An 18,321-nucleotide genomic window follows, 5' to 3' on the forward strand; every position below is an offset into this window, starting at 1 on the left:
TCAGAACACACAGCCTGTGGTGTGTCTGAATTCATGGGACAGGGCCTGTACAGGGTCTGTGAGGAAACCTCCTACCTTCTACAGAAAGCACAACTTAAGCTAACAAGTCAAGCATGGCACTATGTTGATATGCTTCAACTGTGTTAGGTACTAAGTAGCAGTTATCAAACCTGTTTCTCCTTTCATGACTTCACTAACACTTCTCTCTTTGGGTCTCTTTTGTTCCCACCATCTCCCAGGTTCTCTTTTCAGTCTTTTCCCCAAAACTAATAATACATGCTCTACTCTCTGGTCCTCTCTCCTATATCTGCTTCTCCCTCTGCTCTTTCTCTGCCTTATCTTCTCCCTTCTAAATTTAACATGCAAATTGCAATTCCTCTCAGTTTTCAAGTTTACCATCTTGATGCTACAGCTTTCTTTTTGCCACCACTTTCCTAAATTCTCTAGTGCTCTGTGAAGCAAAGTCCTGATGGTGAGATTGAAAGTCATTTATAAATTTTGTAGTGGTCTCTGTTCACAAGCAGCTACTGTGGACACTGAGGGCAAGGCGACACTGTCTTCCTTCTTTGATGGTCAAATCAGCTTCACTACTATCAGTTAATTTTATCTCCAACTAATTTCAAGCACTCCCTCCCAACAAAACAAACTGAGTACTTTGTTATATACTATCCAATCTATCATCCTCTTCCTCTCCTTCTGGGGTGGGATGGGAAGCCAGCCTGCTGTAGGAAATCATTCTCCCAGATGGGCAAAGATGCCGTCCCTGTGCATGTATGTTCATGTGTGGGCACCTGGGCAGGCATTCTGGACCACCCCATCTCTCATCCACACCCTCTCCCCTCCTCCCACCAAAAGCCCCACATCCTCTTACCAATCTCCTGACTTACTTTTGAAGCATTTCTCTGTCTGGCTTGTCTATCGCCATACAGGCTGATGTAAATATGTGATTTTTATATGTATTTATCAATGTTTGTTTCAGTTTGTATTTTTTGTGGGTACAGTCCTATGTGTTCGAGCATGTGGAATACACACATGCTGACACCTGCACCTATGTGGGCTTAGTTCCAGATGACGCGACAGGAATATAATGGCAATTGAACATTTGTACATAAATACAACATACACATGATACCTGGGGGGGAGGGGGAATGTCTGTGGGTTTACTTACCAACAGGGTTTTATTTTGCATAGGTAAAGGGAGTTGCACTGCACTAACAATAAATTAGCTTATTTATGGGTCACTGTCAGTGATTCCCTTACAAATCACATTACCTAAATATTTCTATCTGTGGTCTGACATGCCACGTGGTCTGAGTTGATAATACCAGTACTGAGCCATGCTCTCTACAGGTAATATATGAAAGAAAATAACTGCATGGTTGAAAATATGCTAAGGAGCTTAAAGAAAGCAATTACAAAACCTCTTAAGGGGCTTCCCTGGTGGTGCAGTGGTTGAGAGTCCGCCTGCCGATGCAGGGGACACGGGTTCGTGCCCCAGTCCGGGAAGATCCCACATGCCGCGGAGAGGCTGGGCCCGTGAGCCATGGCCGCTGAGCCTGCGCGTCCGGAGCCTGTGCTCCGCAACGGGAGAGACCAAAACAGTGAGAGGTCCGCGTACCGTAAAAAAAAAAAACAAACCAATAACAAAACCTCTTAAAAATCTAGTTAGAAGTAACATGTACAATGTTGTATTTACAGTTTCAAACTGACTCAGTAATCTACTTTTAAGTCATTACCTGCCATTCCTTTTACAATAACAAATCCAAAACTTTTATTTTACTGAAGTAATGGGTTAATCTTTTGTTTTCTCTCATGTTCTCAAATATATACAATTACAAAGTCGTTCAAAATATCACCTCTGTTAAATGATAATATTTGTTCTATGAGGAGGATGCTAGAACAATATTTGGAGAACAAAAAACTAAACCCATAAAGGATTTATTTATAATCTCTTCCACTCAGTGGAAATTTATCTTCTCCTGATTTTGTCTATTACACGTATTAAGTATTTTGAATGGGGAAAACACCTCAAAGAGGACATTGATGCGGATCCTAGCTCACAGTTGATGATCTGACTAAATGATCTCAATTAACTAAAGAGGTGTGGAGAAGCACTTCCTGGAGTTGCCATGCACCGACAGGAATAGACTCAAGCGGGACCCATCACCTTCCCCAACACGCAGGGGTGGCGTCAAAGGTCAGGCCAGACTGGGCTTCGTCAGTGACGCCAAGAGGGGCAGGAAACGCGGCACGCTGGCCGCGCCCCCGCCCTCCGCTGGGAGCCCCTGATTGGGTCCCCCGCAATCTGCCCTCTGCAGCCCGCTCCCCTCCGGGGAGGCGAGCCCAGCCGAGAGCCGGCTGCCCAGCCCCTGACCAAGATTTTAAACGGGCAAGTTTTGTTCCGGAGACCCCCATGACTTTAGCTTCGCTGCCAGGAGGAGAGCCGACCTGCGATTTGAGGAGCTGGGCTTGAACTTGGTGAGTTTTGCTTTAAGCTCTCTTTGAAATTAAGTTGGGATTGAAGGTGGGGCGGGGTGAGTCTCTCCCCACCGTCCCACTGCATTCTTAAAACGAACCGCTGTCGCGAAGCTGTATGCTGCAGATTAGAGTTTCCTTCTTTTGTCACTGAGGCCCCCAGAAGCTCGAGGCGTAAGTGGTGTGACAAGAGATCTTTTAAAGTCTAGCCTGCCCTTAGACCTCTTGCTCTGAAAAGGAAAATAAGATGCTCAGAGAACTGCAACTCAGTCAAAACTTATCTCCCGCAGATGAGTAAACCTTTGCATGTTCTGAACGAACGGATCGCCTAACAAATTCTACCTCCTAATGCAAACTGTACGGAGACCAGTTGTTTCATATGGAATTAATATATGTGATCAATCGTACCATTTTAAAAAATGCTCTGCATCCCACCGCATCCTAGCAGGGGCCCAGGCCCCTGGTGGGTGGAAATGTAGTCTTCTCTTCCGGATCACTAAATGTGGTAAGTTCTAGCCCGCTCGGCGGGGATAAATCTCAACTCCCCGCCTGGTTTGTTCTTTGTGAGGGGAGACTGACTCCCTCGGTCCGCAGCGGAGGGCTCCGGACCGCCCGGCCTCCGCCCCGCCCCTGCCCGGCCTGGCCGCCTTGCCGCGCCGCGCCTCTCCGCAGGAGCAATTCCCGGGCTGCAGGACCGGAGACTCGGAGTCTGTTCCGCCTCCTCGGCGAGGTCTCCAGGGCCGAGAGGGGAAGAGAGTCGCGAGGAGGTGAAGGCACGCGCGTTCGCACGGTGGCTCAGGTTGGAATGCGCGCTGGGGCCGGGGAGGCACGGCTGAAGCAGACACTGGTCCGGAGCGCGCCCGGCCCGGCGTCGGGAAGCTGGGGCCGCCCTACCCGCCGCGGGTCAGGGCTGCCCGCAGCCCGAGAGCGCGGTGGGGAAGTAGGCGCGTTCCCTCTCCGGAGCGCCTTTGTTTGCTCGGGCCTGCGGGCGGGCGTTTGGCGACCGTGACCCTGGGCCGAGCCTCCGCCCAGGTGCAGCAGGTAGGCTGGGGGGCCCGGAGCTCCGGCGGGGTGAAGTGTCCCGGGGCCGGGCGGGGTCCCCTTTCCTCGGAGCTCCCGCGAGGCGGCCGCTTCGCCGCGATGCCGAAACCGGCCGGAGCCGGGAGGAGAACACCGAGCCCTGCGGGCCTCCGTTCCGGCTGGTGGCCCCCAACCTTGCAGCCACACCTAGGCTGCAGGGGTGAATTCGGGTAGAAATCCTGTGTCGTGTTGGGAGTTGGGAAACCGCCAGACTAGGCTAGGGAAGCTTTCGGTGAGTTACTGGCTGGGGAAATGGAGACAAGGAAGTAGGCAGGCGGGGAAACTGGAAAAAGAGACCTCTTTCTAAGTGGGGAGGTCTTTGCCACGCTTTCCTTTGACTCTGCTGAATTTTATTTTGCATCCTTAAGTGACAGAGTCAATTGCTTACTCAGATACCACTTACGTAGGTCCAGAGTAGGAACTTTTCATCCGACTCTGACTACACACCTTATATTTCTCTTTCCCAGTGTTGGTTTTCATAGTTTATGGGTCATGTTAAAGGGACACCAAAGTTGTAATCGCTCCGTGGCTGGTGGTGGCTCGGAGCTAATATTTAGGGTAATTCTCTGATGCAAGTACATCCATTAGAACTGGATTTGTTCCTCTGTGCCTTTATTTTGGGAAACTTTGCCTGGTCCCTATGGGGGAAGGGAGAAGGGTGTGAGAAGCTGAAACTGACCCAGAAAAGGATGATTGAAGGTAGTTTTATTCAGTGGTGGTGCTGAAAAGATCCCATCCTGAACTCTCTGAAAGGGGGATTGGTGATTAGCACCTGAGGTTTTAACTTTCTCAAAAGAAACTTATGGTAGATTTTATATCCTGTGACAGGGTGGGGGAGGGGGGGAGCTGCTTTTTGGAGTCAACTCTTTTTTTTAAAGAAGATAAATTCAATACCTGAAATGTTTCCATTAAATACTTAAAATGATTCTCCCCTTTCCCTCTCCTTCTCTCTCTCCCATCCCCTCTCCCACTGGGAAACACATCTCTTTGAGTGTTTACTGAGCACCCTCTGAGGAAGACGGTGACTCAGTCTGACTAATCTCCGCCCTCCAGGTGCTCACCGTGACACCTGAAGATGGGAATGAGTGTTGTGACAGGGAGAGTTCAAGCTGAAGCTCAGAGAGGCTGTTTCTGAGGAAGTGAGAAATGAGGGATGTTTAGGATGCATAGATGATATTGCACACAAATGCTTTGACCACACACACATACACACACCCATGCACAAACACAAACCATCAGAAGGTGGAGAAGAGTTTTCAACATAAAGTGCAGGCTTTAGCAAGGAAAAATGTCACATTATATTTCATTAAAATAGAGATCAAATTTCCCTTTTATAAAAGACTGATTCAAATGAGATTGTAAGAAAAGGAAATAACTTTCAAATTCTCAAATATAGAACAGCTTGAATAATAACTCATGGGTTTTGAAATGGGTCATCTTTTAAAATGGGTCACTTTGGCTAGAATCATTGTACTCGGTGACTTTCAAATAGTCAAGGTAGAGTTCTTTCTGAGGACCAACTGCACTAGAGTCTACATAACCGAACATGGGATGTGGTAGAAAGAAACTGGGAAAAATTCAGAAGGAAATGATTCCTTCTCAAAGTAACAAAATGTATCCTGTCTTTTTGGAATGTTATATATACTCAACTGAATAAATCTTAGCTTTGCATTTTATGGCACATTATACCTTTTTGGGAATATTTCCATAGCCATTATTTTATTCCATTGTGGAATAATCTTGTGAGGAGATGTATACATTGTATCTATGTTCCAGAAATGGAGGAACAGCAAATTATTACAAGAGCCCTGCTATTAGATATAGAATCTCTGCCAGCAAAGATTTAGCCAGAACAGTGTAAATCTAGAATATTTTTCTTACAGTTTGCATATACAAAAGAGATATAAGAATTCATATTTAAAGATAAGCAGCTTGATCAGGTGAGATGTAAACTTTGAATAAACAAAAGTGATTTGTTTCTGCATTTTAATGCTAGAAATTCAGAGGCTGGCTTTGACCTGTAACTTATTTATCTTCCATAGTGAACGTTTTAACACTAGAAGCCAGTTTTTTTTTTTTTTTAACAGAAAGGAATGTTCTACCAAGTCTGCAGGCAATAAGCCCCCTAAATTCCAAGTTCAGAGCACTATTACCCAGCCTAAGATTCCCTGAAATTTCATGATTTTTGTCTCTTTTATTCCTTTTCTACAACTCTTTTGACAACGTTTTGGTTGTGCTCTAAGCAAAGTAAGTTAAAAAGATGACTCCACTCAGGTTTCCCTCTCCGTAATTTACAGGGCCTTACTTTTGGCTGTGTCATTTGAAATGCATTTTTAAGTGCTTGTGGGAACAATATTGTTCTTTCCTGTAAAGCATAATGGAAGACCATGTTCAGTCAATTAGGAACGATACCTCTGTTCTCAGTCACAACAGTATTTGAGATGTATTAGTGGCCCTTAGCAATCAGATCAGTATTTCAAAAAACTCGTATTTAATAAATATTTTTGAGAAGAATATTAAGAGTATAGCTCATCACTTTGAAAGGAAAATAACCCATAAAGAATATCGGCCATCTATTAACTAAACCATCATGGTAAAGATGCATCAACAATTTCTAGAGAAAGGAAATTAGCATACATCAAACCCCTGATCTGGACCACATTCTGTCAATAAATCTTCTCAAATGATCCTCAGAAAACACTGTTGGTACAAGGTATAGAGACAAATCAAGCTCATGTGATTAGTAAATGGATGCAGCAGAATATAAATTACTTTTGTTCACATTCTAAAACTCTTGATTTTTCTACTCTCTTGACCCCATCAGGTCCAGATTCAAGGTTGCACCGGAACATTTTCTTACTCTGTTAGGGGATCTACACTGGAAACATCTCTGAAGCCCTCTCAGCATCCTGTCTGTGGCCTACTACACAGTACGTGATAAATTAATATTTGTTGAATGAATTAAATGTAGCATAATGCCTGGGATAGGGCAGGTGCTTAAATGGTAGTTAACTTATAATAAATGTTGATCAGCTGAGACAGAAATGTGTTATAAATATCTCTTATGTTTTAGACCTTCATTTTTTATACTCTGAACCCACAATCAAATGTGTCCAGAACGGGACATATGAACTGCCATTGGACAACAAGCTAATGTGCATAGCTTATATAACAGGTTCATACCAGGTTATATTGTCACCCTATTTTGAAATCACTATTTTTCATATCATAATTTGACCTCAGCTGTGTACGACTCCTCTCCTTTTATCTCATCCAATACTTAGTCATTGAATACTTGCTTAAAACATCCTCTCTGAGTCTTATACGTTTTACTCTCTTCTCCTTCCCTCCTTCTTTTTTCTTTACCCCCTCCTACCACTTTGAATCTCCACCCTTAAATTCCCCAATCTTCCTTGTGCAGGAAAGACTGTATGTACCCAAAGAACCCAGACTTACAGGGTCACTTTTGCCCATTGTCTAGTGCTACTGAGATCAAGAAAAGGAAGGAGGGAAACTTGAGATGGAAGGTTAGGAAAAGGGTATGTTACAAAGAAAATAAGAACAAGTTCTGGCGAAGTGCAGGTGGTAGCAAAACATAAATGACTCCAAACTTTAGACAGTGAAGCAAATCTTTTGCCTTGGGTTGCTTCTCTTGGTTCTGCCCTACCTGCTTCCCTGTCCTCCCGTCCTTCTGGGAGCTCCAGGAAGAGCAGCTGTGCCAGTGCCAGAAAAGGCAGGTGAGGAGCTCAGGGACAGGGCTGTAACTGATCAGGTGCTTCTGAGCTGCCACAGGGTCTGCAATCTATGGAGGTTACATGGTTAATCCCATGTCTCAGTGCCTCAGTTTCTTCTTCTGCAAAATGGGGAGGTAATTTCTCCCTCATAGGTTGTTGTGAGACTTAAAGAGTTACTATGTATGTGAAGCGTTCTGAACAGAGCCTGTGCACAGTAAACACACCAAGTTAGTAACTGTTGCTAGACTGGGCATAAGGAGAAGTTTATTCCTTAAGGCATAAACTTCTCTACCTGCTGTCTCTCCAACATCTCAGTCAACGCAGCCTAAAGCCAAACATGTCCCCTCCTCACTCCTAACTCAGGAGACCAGTCAGTGTTCCCTCTTTTGTCAGGAATGCTTGAAACTAGGTTTCTCTCCTCTCCTTTACTCCTTTCCTTGTCACTCATCACGTACCACTGGGGTTTTGTTTTTCTTGAGAGGGTCTTCTTTATTCCTTCCTTCCCTCCCCACTTCTACCATCCTAGACTAGACCCTCCTTTCCTCATTCTGCTTCAGTACGAGGCCCTGATATGACCAGTGTCCGATCTCCAGGCATCCTGCATCCATCCTGCGTACCACTGCCAGATTTTTGCATAAAGTTTAATAAATATTGACAAGGGAGTTATCACTAAAAACAAAAAGGGAAACTTCTGGGACTTGCTGCCCTGGGCACTCACTGGCTTCTCTGCCTTATTTTCAAGGTTCTCCATAAGTACACCCCAACCTCCTGCTTTCAAACACATGCCTGTTTCTCAAGGATTTGCCCTATTTTGTTTCTTTCCTTTCTTCTGAAACAGACTGCTTGTCCTTCTGCAGCCACCTAAATCCTGTTCATCCTCAGGCCCTTCTGATCCAACTGTCACTGATCTCTACTCCTGGGGACACTCCTGGAGTTGGTATGACCCAGATTAGTGCCAACACACTGTCTGTACCTTACTGTGACATCCCTGTTGCTGTCTGGGGGAACTGTGTTTTCACATGGGCACCATGAGTCTTGTCTCAACTAGATTATAGGTGCTTTCAGAGCAGAGGCCAGAAAATACGACTTCATGACTCCCACTGTGCCTGGGATATTTCCATAGCAAATACTCACACACTTATAGGATTAATTGAAACACTGGACACTGAGGTTGTTTAACTTGAACTTAAAATGCCGACCTCATCATCTTGATTAAAATGTCAAAATTTATAGCAGATTTTGCGTAATATTTTAGGATCACAAAAGTAGACTCAACAAAGAAATGGGTTGACAGCAGGAGTGAAGTAGAAAAAAATCAGGGTTCATTAGTGCCTCTAGATGCACTAATTATTTTTGTTTTTGTTCTTTTTTTTTTTTTGCGGTACACGGGCCTCTCACCGCTGTGGCCTCTCCCGCCGCGGAGCACAGGCTCCGGACGCGCAGGCTCAGTGGCCATGGCTCATGGGCCCAGCCGCTCCGCGGCACGTGGGATCCTCCCGGGCCGGGGCACGAACCCACGTCCCCTGCATCGGCAGATGGACTCCCAACCACCGCGCCACCAGGAAGCCCTGTTTTTGTTCTTTTTAATCAGAGAAGTTTAAAGAGCTCTCTTGTGAAGAAATATTCTTGAGTGGCTGAGGGGCACAGCTCCCAGACTGAAAAGTATTTGGGGTGGGGTCTGCTACCTTCTTTTCTGATGTTCCTACTCAACTTCTGTTCTTATTCTTCTGACTACTTCTATCAGGAAAGAGAATACTAAGAATATCTGTTCCTTCTCAATCCAGATAGAAGCAAACCCAAGTTATATTCCAAATATTTGCATATTTTCCTCTAACCAGCTCTTTGTCCTGTTCTCTCAGCAGGCTCTGAAGTCCTCTGTAATTTTTATATCCCCTCCGTAACAATACTTTGGATCCTCTGCCCCCAGCTTGCAGATTAAGTCACCACAGCAGAGTGCAGTGAGGGGTGCCCGAGGTTATACAATAAATCTGGCCCCAAACCGGGTAGCCTTGGTTCCAACCTGTTGATTGGTCACCCAGCCGCACTGCAGGCACAAAGGAAGCTGCACCCACAGCATTCTGTCGTGGATGGTTGCTGAGTTCACAATCATTATTGGGATCGCTTTGTTTCCTGTTAGGACTAGCATTTTCTTTCTCCAGGTCAGGGAGGCCTGTGGGCTTCTCTGTAGCCCCCAACCCAGCACTTTGAATACAGAAGCTAGAGGATGTGCTTTAGAGAAGCTTTATGGCTGTGTGAACCAGAGGGTGGGCCTTGATTGCCTGTGTGTGATCTCCATCAGCAAAGCCAGGGCCGGGGCAATGTTATTTAGTTGTAACAAATGAATTTAGACCATGGAGGTGTTTTCGCTTTTGGTTGGAAAAGTCCGGGCTAGTGACTAAGTTCACTTTGGAGGAGTTGGGGTGTTCTTTTGCTATAAGAGAAGCTGGGTCCTCTAAAAGAGCCGTTTACCATTCCTAGGTCTTCCCCTCATCACATCAACACTATCAGGGAGACTTGGTTATGACTGATGTAAACAGTGGCTCCAACAATTCAGGCAGCTGCGGGTGGAGAAACCGTGTCTTAGAACTTCACACGCTGTGCTGAGCCTAAAGAAGTAGCATGGGTTGTTGGCTTTGTGACAAGTTCTTTTTCATTTTTAAGAAAACAGTTGTGACTCTTAGAGGCCAACTGGGAACAATTGAAGAAATGTAGGAAAATGAGGTAAATACATACATGGTGGGGTAGGGAGGGGACAAAACCAATGTTACGGGCTGGCTGCTTGGCTGTAGTAGCAATGTTAGCAGCAACATTCCACCCGGGTGAGTAATAGACCCCATTCATGGGAGAGAGATTAGGGCCTCTGTGAGCGCAGTGTGCGAGTGGGTGCTGGCGGAGTTGGGCTGGTGGGCTGACTGTCTAGCAAGAAGCTCCGGCTTGTAAACAACTGTGAATAGGTGCAAAGCAAGCTGCCCTTGGAACATACTACTGAGTGCAGCTGCTCAGAAATGGGAAGCTAGTTTTGCCTGTGGTTCCAAGGGTTACTCTCCTCTTTGTTTCCTTCCCAGGATCTCTTGGAATAGAAACAGCAGATTAGTTTCAATGGAGAATTTTCTTAGAATTCTTAAACACTTATGCTGTCTTAAAATCTGCTGTTAGGGATTCCCTGTTACTTCGCATTAAGCCTCCAGTTCCTTCAGTATGTATTGTGGAAGAAGTAGAAGTGGGTTTTGGCCTTCAGAGATGGACCTTATCTAAGCGAGCACTGTTAAGACGGAGAGGAAGTGCCCCACTCCCCCCAAGCCAGTGAAAGTGATTGTGCAAAGTGTAGGCAGATGCCACCATCAGAAATGGATGCTTCCTGCTGTCCTTCACCCTACCCTACAGCGTTCGGTCCGCCACGACCAGCCAAACTAAGGGGGAAATTACCAACGTTGATCTGGCCCTTAGAATAGTATTCCTCACCTTTTTTGACAGTAAAGCACAATAAAAATGCATTTTACTTTACAACGCTAAAGGTATATACACACAACACTTAAAGTTTCACAAAACAATACTTACACTTACTACTTTCAATGCACTCTTCCATTCTCTATTCTGTTCTTCCTTTTTCTTTTCTTTCTTTCTTTTTTTTTTTAAGCTGTTTGTGGCTTCCTAAGTGGTGCTAGCAGTTTAAAAATCTCTACCCTTGGGGATAAGATGCCTGTGCTGATTATCTCTAGACAAAGTCTCACTGAGGCTTGGTTCTAATCTCCTGTCCTCCTTGGACTTTTCGCATGCTTGGCTTTTGCAGTTATCACCCTCATGTGGAGTGATCCTGGGGGGATGTGAAAGGCCTGAAGTCAAGAAGGAACTCCCACAGCCCAGGTTAGGCCGGTACTGCCTGGTGCTCTCAGTGTGTGCAACTAGTTTCTTATCAGGGACAAAGGGTAGGGGACTTGAGGATGAGGTCTTTGGGCACAAAAGCAAAGCCCTTGCCCCGGGGCTTGTGATGTGGGCTCAGCTACTCCACCAGCCTGGACATCCTGGAATCTGCGTTGTCCTTTCCCTGTCAGTCTGTTGAAAGCCCAGGAGACTGATGTGTCAAGCCCGAGGGGAGAGCCTGCTTCTCCAGGCAAAAGGTTGCATCTTAACTGTGGTAAGCACTGGGGACAGAATCCTCGAGGAAGGGTGGTGCTGTCTCCTAGAGGTAGGAGGAAAGGGAGGACACGTGGCAGGCAGTGGTGGCAGGGGCCTCATCTGAGGTGGTACCTGGCTGGGCATCCTGACCCCAGTTCTTCCCAAGTGACCAGCTGCTTGAGTGACAGGTGGCTCCACCGCCAGCATGGTTCTTTGCACCAGCGTTCAGAGAACGCCTACTAGGTATCAGGCACTGACATGGATGCTGAGGTAGGGTATCTACAACAAGGCATCTATCTCGTGCCTTGGGTCAGAGTTCACAGTGTAATTGGGCGGAGGCAGTTAAGTAAAAAATCTCAGTACAAGAAGATGGATGTAAGAACGTGTTGTGGCTGCAATAGCCAGGAAGGACATGGAAGCAACCTAACTGTCCATCAATAGATGAGTGGATAAAGGAGGTGTTGTACATATATACAATGGAATATTACTCAGCCATAAAAAAGGATGAAAATAATGCCGTTTGCAGCAACATGGACGGACCTAGAGATTGTCATCCTGAGTGAAGTAAGTCAGACAGAGGAAGACAAATATCATATAATATCACTTACATGTGGAATCTAACAAAATGGTACAAATGAACTTACTTACAAAACAGAAATGGAGTCACAAATGCAGAAAACAAACTTATGGTTAGCAGGGGGGAAAGGGGGGGGATAAATTGGGAGATTGGGATTGACATATACACACTACTATATATAAAATACATAACTAATAAGAACCCTCTGTATAGCACAGGGAACTCTTACTCAATATTCTGTAATGGCCTATATGGGAAAAGAATCTAAAAGAGTGGATATATGGGTATGTATAACTGACTCATTGCTGTACAGCAGAAACTAACATAACATTGTAAATCAACTATACTCCAATAAAATTTTTTGAAAAAAAAGAGAAAAAAAGAAGGTGTTATGGCAGTACAGGTAAGAGCAGGGGGCCCAATTCAGACTTCCCAGAGGTAGATGCCTGTAGAATTTAGTTAGGACTAGTAGACTTCCTTTAGCAAGGGGAGTGGGACTAACAGGCCACAGGACTGCTGGTGCAAAGGCTGGTGTGTGTGAAATAGCAAGGGTGTCTGAGCTTTCAGCCAATAATTTGGTATTGTCAACTAGTGGAGAGCATCTGAAGGGGTTTCAAGAGCTCAGGTAGTCTCATGGTTAGATCTGAGTTTTAGAAAGGTCACTCTGTGGGGAGGATGGGTTGGCCAGAGATCTTTCAGTCAGCTGTACTGGTCTGGCTGAGAAGTGAAGATGACTTGAAAGGGTGAAGAGAGGTTTAGAAGAAGCAATTCACAAGATTAAATAATTAGATACAGAAGAGGAAGGAAAGGAGGACTTTCAGATTTCTGGCACAGACACATGAAGTGTAGTCAGACACAAAGAAAAAATGGAAACAGATTTTAGGGGAGAAGACAGTAGAAATGGCATTTGAGTACCCCCATGTGCAGGTAATTATTATCTATCTACCTTCCTCTATCTATACCTCTATGTATGTTCCCATTTAATCTTCCCATTTAAGACTTCAAATTAAGTAGTGTTATTAGAATTTTTTAGATTTCTGGGTTAGATGCATGATAAAGTACAACATACAGTAAGTGGCTGAGCCAGCACTGGTGTTCAAATTGCCTGACTACAAAGACGGTGCTTGTTATCCTGTGGCTTCCCAGTTTTGAACATGTTAAATTTGAGGTGCCTGTGGAGTTTCCAAATGGAAAAGTACAGAAAGAAGATGACTGTACAGAAAGGTCACTTTGGTTAGAGAGAGTTTGGACTATGCTTTTGAGAAGCTTATCTCAACTCCTTGATTATGAACCTTGATTTGAAAAAAAAAAATCTTACTCCTATCCCTGCCTTGTCTGGGGCAAGCTTTAATGGATTTTTACTATTAGGAACTTCCTTTTCATTCAGTATTGTTCCCTGAACTATATAGCTGCTGTCATCCTGACTATATTCCAAGTCAACAGATTCATCGATACACCCATTTGAGAAATTTTAACTTTAAGTATATAAGATGATAGACATACTGGATGCTTTTTTTTTTTTAAGGTTGAAAAGAGAAAAGGGTCTCTGTATTCTGAATGAGAAGATGGTAGAGAGTGGTTCTTTCCCTTTCCCTGGATTCCCCTGAAAAAATAAACAGCTGTATGCCTCCACGCAACACCAGCTGCCCCATCACCTTTTGTCCAGATCAGTCAGGTTACATATTGTTTTTAAGGAATTAAGAGTAGTCTGTTTCTTTTTGGTAACTCAGTAACCTATTCACTTGTCATTTTTTCTCTTCCTAAATCTAATAGGTTGCACTTAACTTTCACAAAAAGGAGTACACAGAATAGCTGCGTAAGGCCAATCCCGAACTTAATGAAGGATGTCAGAGTGGGAGCATTCTGATGTGCCAGTGTCCTCATTCTGCAGTGTGTTCCGTTTTCTCCCCTTTCCGAAAAAAATGGTATTAAAATATTTTGTGAAATAAGAAGCTCCTTTTACATTTTTAATGACCAACATGCACATCTGTTCTAAAGAATACAAAGTCCTATGGTCTTGAAGAAGGAAGCACCCATTTAAAACTGACCCTGAATAAAAACAGACCTGAATGGACGTCAGAATGTTTGTTAGTGGCAGGAGAGTAAAAAAATGGCAATTTATTCAGTTATTTGCCACTTGTTTTGTACTAAGCCTCATGTTCTTCTGGATATCGATTGATAACCACATCGTGAGCCACATGAAGTCCTACTCTTACAGATACCTCATAAATAGCTACGACTTTGTGAATGATAGCCTGTCTCTTAAGCGCAGCGAGGACGGGGCTCCTCGCTACCAGTACTTGATAAACCACGAGGAGAAGTGTCAAACACAAGACGTCCTGCTCTTACTGTTTGTAAAGACTGCTCCTGAAAACTACAATCGCCGTTCTGCCATTAGGAAAACATGGGGCAGTGAGAAGTATGTTCGCTCTGAACTTAATGCCAACATTAAAACTCTGTTTGTCTTAGGAACACCTTCTGACCCACTGACAAGAGAAAGACTTCAGAGAAGACTGGTTTGGGAAGATCAGATGTACAGTGATATAATTCAGCAAGCCTTTGCTGATTCTTTCTATAATCTTACTCTTAAATTTCTTCTGCAGTTCAGTTGGGCAAATAGCTTTTGTCCACATGCCAAATTCCTTATGACTGCTGATGATGACATATTTATTCACATGCCAAATCTTATTGAATACCTTCAGAGTTTAGAACGAATTGGTGTTCAAGACTTTTGGATTGGTCATGTTCATCGTGGTGCCCCTCCCGTCAGAGACAAAAGCAGCAAATACTATGTCTCCTATGAAATGTACCAGTGGCCGGCTTACCCTGACTATACTGCAGGAGCCGCCTACGTGATCTCTGGTGATGTAGCCGCCAAAGTCTATGAGGCATCACAGACACTTAACTCTAGTCTTTACATAGACGATGTGTTCATGGGCCTCTGTGCCAATAAAATAGGGATAGTACCACAATACCATGTGTTTTTCTCCGGGGAAGGTAAAACTCCTTATCATCCCTGCATCTATGAAAAAATGATGACATCTCATGGGCATGTAGAAGACCTTCAGGACCTTTGGAAGGATGCCACAGACCCAAAAGTAAAAATGATTTCAAAAGGTTTCTTTGGTCAATTATACTGCAGAATAATTAAGATAGTCCTCCTTTGCAAACTGACCTATGTGGATACGTATCCGTGTAGGGCTGCCTTTGCCTAATAGTACTTGAATGTTGTGTGTTTTCACTGTCACTGAGCCAGACGTGGATGAAAAAACCTTTAAATGTTTGTCTATACCATAAGTGAAATGAATATGAAGAACAAAGAAATATTTTGAAAGCCCTGTCTATCAGAATGTTTCTTTGATTCTAGAAGCCCTTCAATATAACTTATCTACTTCATTGCCTAAATTCATATCAAGGAATTTATATTTAGACAAGGTTTATGAAAACAAAACTAAAGGGAATTTCAAGTTCACGGTACCACGTGTATATTAGAGGTGTAGAGAAGTTATGAAGGTGCCTAGGTGTTAGAATAACTGCTTTTGGAAAATACCAAGTAAGTGTATAGTACAACATTTCAAAGAAATGGATATATTGTTAGACCGGGTATACAAGTTTATTTTGATTAAAGAGCACTTGATGGAGTTGGTGGAGGCAGGAGAGGATTGGCCTAGAAGAAAGTACATGAATCTGGTAAAAGAAAGTTTCCTCTTCTTCAGAGGAGATTTAGGAAAATGTACACAATTTCTTTATAAACTGTCAAATCACTTGCTGTCACATCCATGTAGCTATTTTACCTGGATAGTGTTGGAGTCATTTTAAATATATTCATATCTTTTTTCAAAGTTTAATGTGAAATTTGAGAAGTCATTAGTTCTGCCCTAACTAGTACTTTATTATGGTTCTTTTTGATTATTAGAAAATGACACAAAACATGGACAGTGTCTTACTCACGGGGTCCTTCTCTAGAGAGAAATCATTGTTAATTCAAATAAGCTGATTTTAATTTAATGAATTTTTCAACTGGTTTTTAAATATTCAATATGGGTCTGTTTTTAAGGCAGCTATTTGAATGTAAGTTTACATAGAGGAATATAACAATGAAGAAGAATTCAAAAGGAAAGATAGAACATTAAAAGCCTCTTTTCTCCATAATTTATAAAAGTTTTAGTGTCTAAATTGTATTGATTACTAAAATTAGCCTACCCCTCTCCAACAGGGTCTCATAAACCACAGTACTTTGTTCTGAGTTCAGCTTTTAAAATTGAGAGTATTAAACATCAAATCGAAGCTGTAGTATTTTAAAAAAAGCTACTCTTTCATCACAACAACTGTCAGAGGTTATCTTCAACTTATAAATATTTCCAACTTCAAAGTAGAATGAAAGTGATAGAAAAGTCACCAGAATGAGATTTAAAGCATTTGTAAAGCTGTAGGTTTCTTGTAATCAAAGAGATGTGGCTGAGATCCAATAGCGCGTTACATTTATTTTACAGAGCAGGATAAAAATGTGGCTATGATGCAAACAACCTCCCCTCACTACAGAAAGAACTAGGTGATATCTGTTGTTAGGGGGATTATATGAAAGCCAAAATAGTGACTTCAGCAAAAGCCATCGAACTGATTATAAACCCTTTGTCTGCAGAGGCTCCTGTTAGGGAAAACTAAGATGTATCACTTAGTAAGATGTCTGAAACATGCAAAAAAACTAAAACAGAATTCTCAGTATACACAACTGGATGATGATATGTATAATTTGTTGCAGGTAGCTTCTCAATGTTTACAGAATTTTTTTGTTAATTTTTTTCTATTTTGAAAATTGAAGCTTGTTTACATTGATTGCTCAGATAATTTAAAAATTTTAACTCATGTCAAAACATTCTAGTTTTTAGTTACTTTCAGAGTAGGTTCAGGGTTTTTAGATCATTACAGTTTTAATTTTCTGACCAATTTAAAAAACTGTAGAGAACAAAAGCGTATTTTGACAAAGCAGGTTTATAATTAATTTTTATTAGTTGATTCTTTAATAACCATTTGCCTTTTGGCCATATATATGCCCTGTGTATCTATACTTGTAACTGTTTAAATTTGCCATTGGTTGAAAACATCAGTGTCTCTCTGGCCATCAAAATGATCTTGTTTACAGCAATACTTTTGTGAAACAGTTATTTATTTGTGAAAGAGCTCCCCTCAATTGTGTTCATCTTTTTATTTTTGCTTAAAATAGAATGAAACAGTTAAATATGAAGGAAATATGAAGGCACTTCCTTTTTTTAATAAGAAGGAAATTGCTAGACTCTTCCTTCATCAGATTTAAAGTACTGAGAAGATTAATTGTAAATAAAGGATTCCAACCTTTTAAAAAGGAAGGAAAAAACTTTTTGGTGCTCCAGTGCAAGGCTGTCTTTTAAAAATCATCAATAAAGGGAAAATAAACTCTTAGCCTAGATGGTCAATTGACAGTTATACACAGTGTTATTGATAAAAACTTTTTACCTCTTGGTTGGTTTGCGTCTTTTTTCCATATTATTAATTTTATACCAAAATGTTAAATATTTATATTATTTGAATTTTGCTTATATGGCAAAATAGAGGGTTTTTAAAAATAAATCTATGATTTCCAATAAACAACTTGAAAATTGTCAACAGATGTGTATTTTCGCAAAGGTTTTTAAACTCCTGTGTGAACACCATTTGTTTATATAATCAACTAGTTCTGTTTAATGTCAGAGAGGTCTGTAGTACATGTTCATAATCCTATTTCCTGTTCAGACTTGCTGCTGTGCCCATGATAGAGGATTATTGTGTCCTCTGCATTGTGGAGCCATCTAAAATGCTTCTTTTGTTTGTTGAAAGATTTATGCTGGAATGTCTAGGTGGGGGAATTCTTCTTTCCTAATAGATTGTTCAGGAAAAGATGAAATAAGAACCTATCTATAGCCATAGTGCCTTAAGACACCATTTGAAAGGTCATATTTTCCTTTTATTTGATATCATTAAGCTATTCAACAGTTGATTCAAATTTAGCCCTAGTCTCTTAACGTTATGAATATTCTTAGGCCTGCTCTGCAGTGTTTGGTGTTTCAGTATATCTGTACATAGTATGTGCTCATCTGCTTTTCACCTGATTCTGGCTTGATTCTTAGCATAACATGGTGTGATTCAATCTATATATTTTTTAAAACTTGGAAGCATCTGAATTATTTGGTTGTAGTAGAACTTTACTTGCAAGGCATGGCTGGGGTATTTGTAGTTGGGACTAAAATGATGATGACTCAGAAGAGTTAAGTTGACCTATTTTGGGGACTTTAATTGAATACCATAGCTACAGTGAGAATCAGA

At 42.4% G+C, this 18,321-nt stretch overlaps 2 protein-coding genes across 2 annotated transcripts in view; one reads left to right on the forward strand and one right to left on the reverse strand.

The window, feature by feature from the left end:
- The window catches only part of MCF2L2 (MCF.2 cell line derived transforming sequence-like 2), a 189,599-nt gene that overhangs the window by 60,038 nt on the left and 111,240 nt on the right, over positions 1–18,321 (reverse strand). The gene's annotated exons all lie outside the window — the stretch shown is intronic.
- Positions 14,052–15,197, forward strand: B3GNT5 (UDP-GlcNAc:betaGal beta-1,3-N-acetylglucosaminyltransferase 5). The gene has a single exon (XM_065876007.1). It carries the CDS (start codon positions 14,052–14,054, stop codon positions 15,195–15,197), a length of 1,146 nt encoding a protein of 381 aa, XP_065732079.1.

Source organism: Phocoena phocoena, chromosome 4 (assembly GCF_963924675.1).
Source record: "Phocoena phocoena chromosome 4, mPhoPho1.1, whole genome shotgun sequence".
In the NCBI taxonomy this organism is placed as follows: domain Eukaryota; kingdom Metazoa; phylum Chordata; class Mammalia; order Artiodactyla; family Phocoenidae; genus Phocoena; species Phocoena phocoena.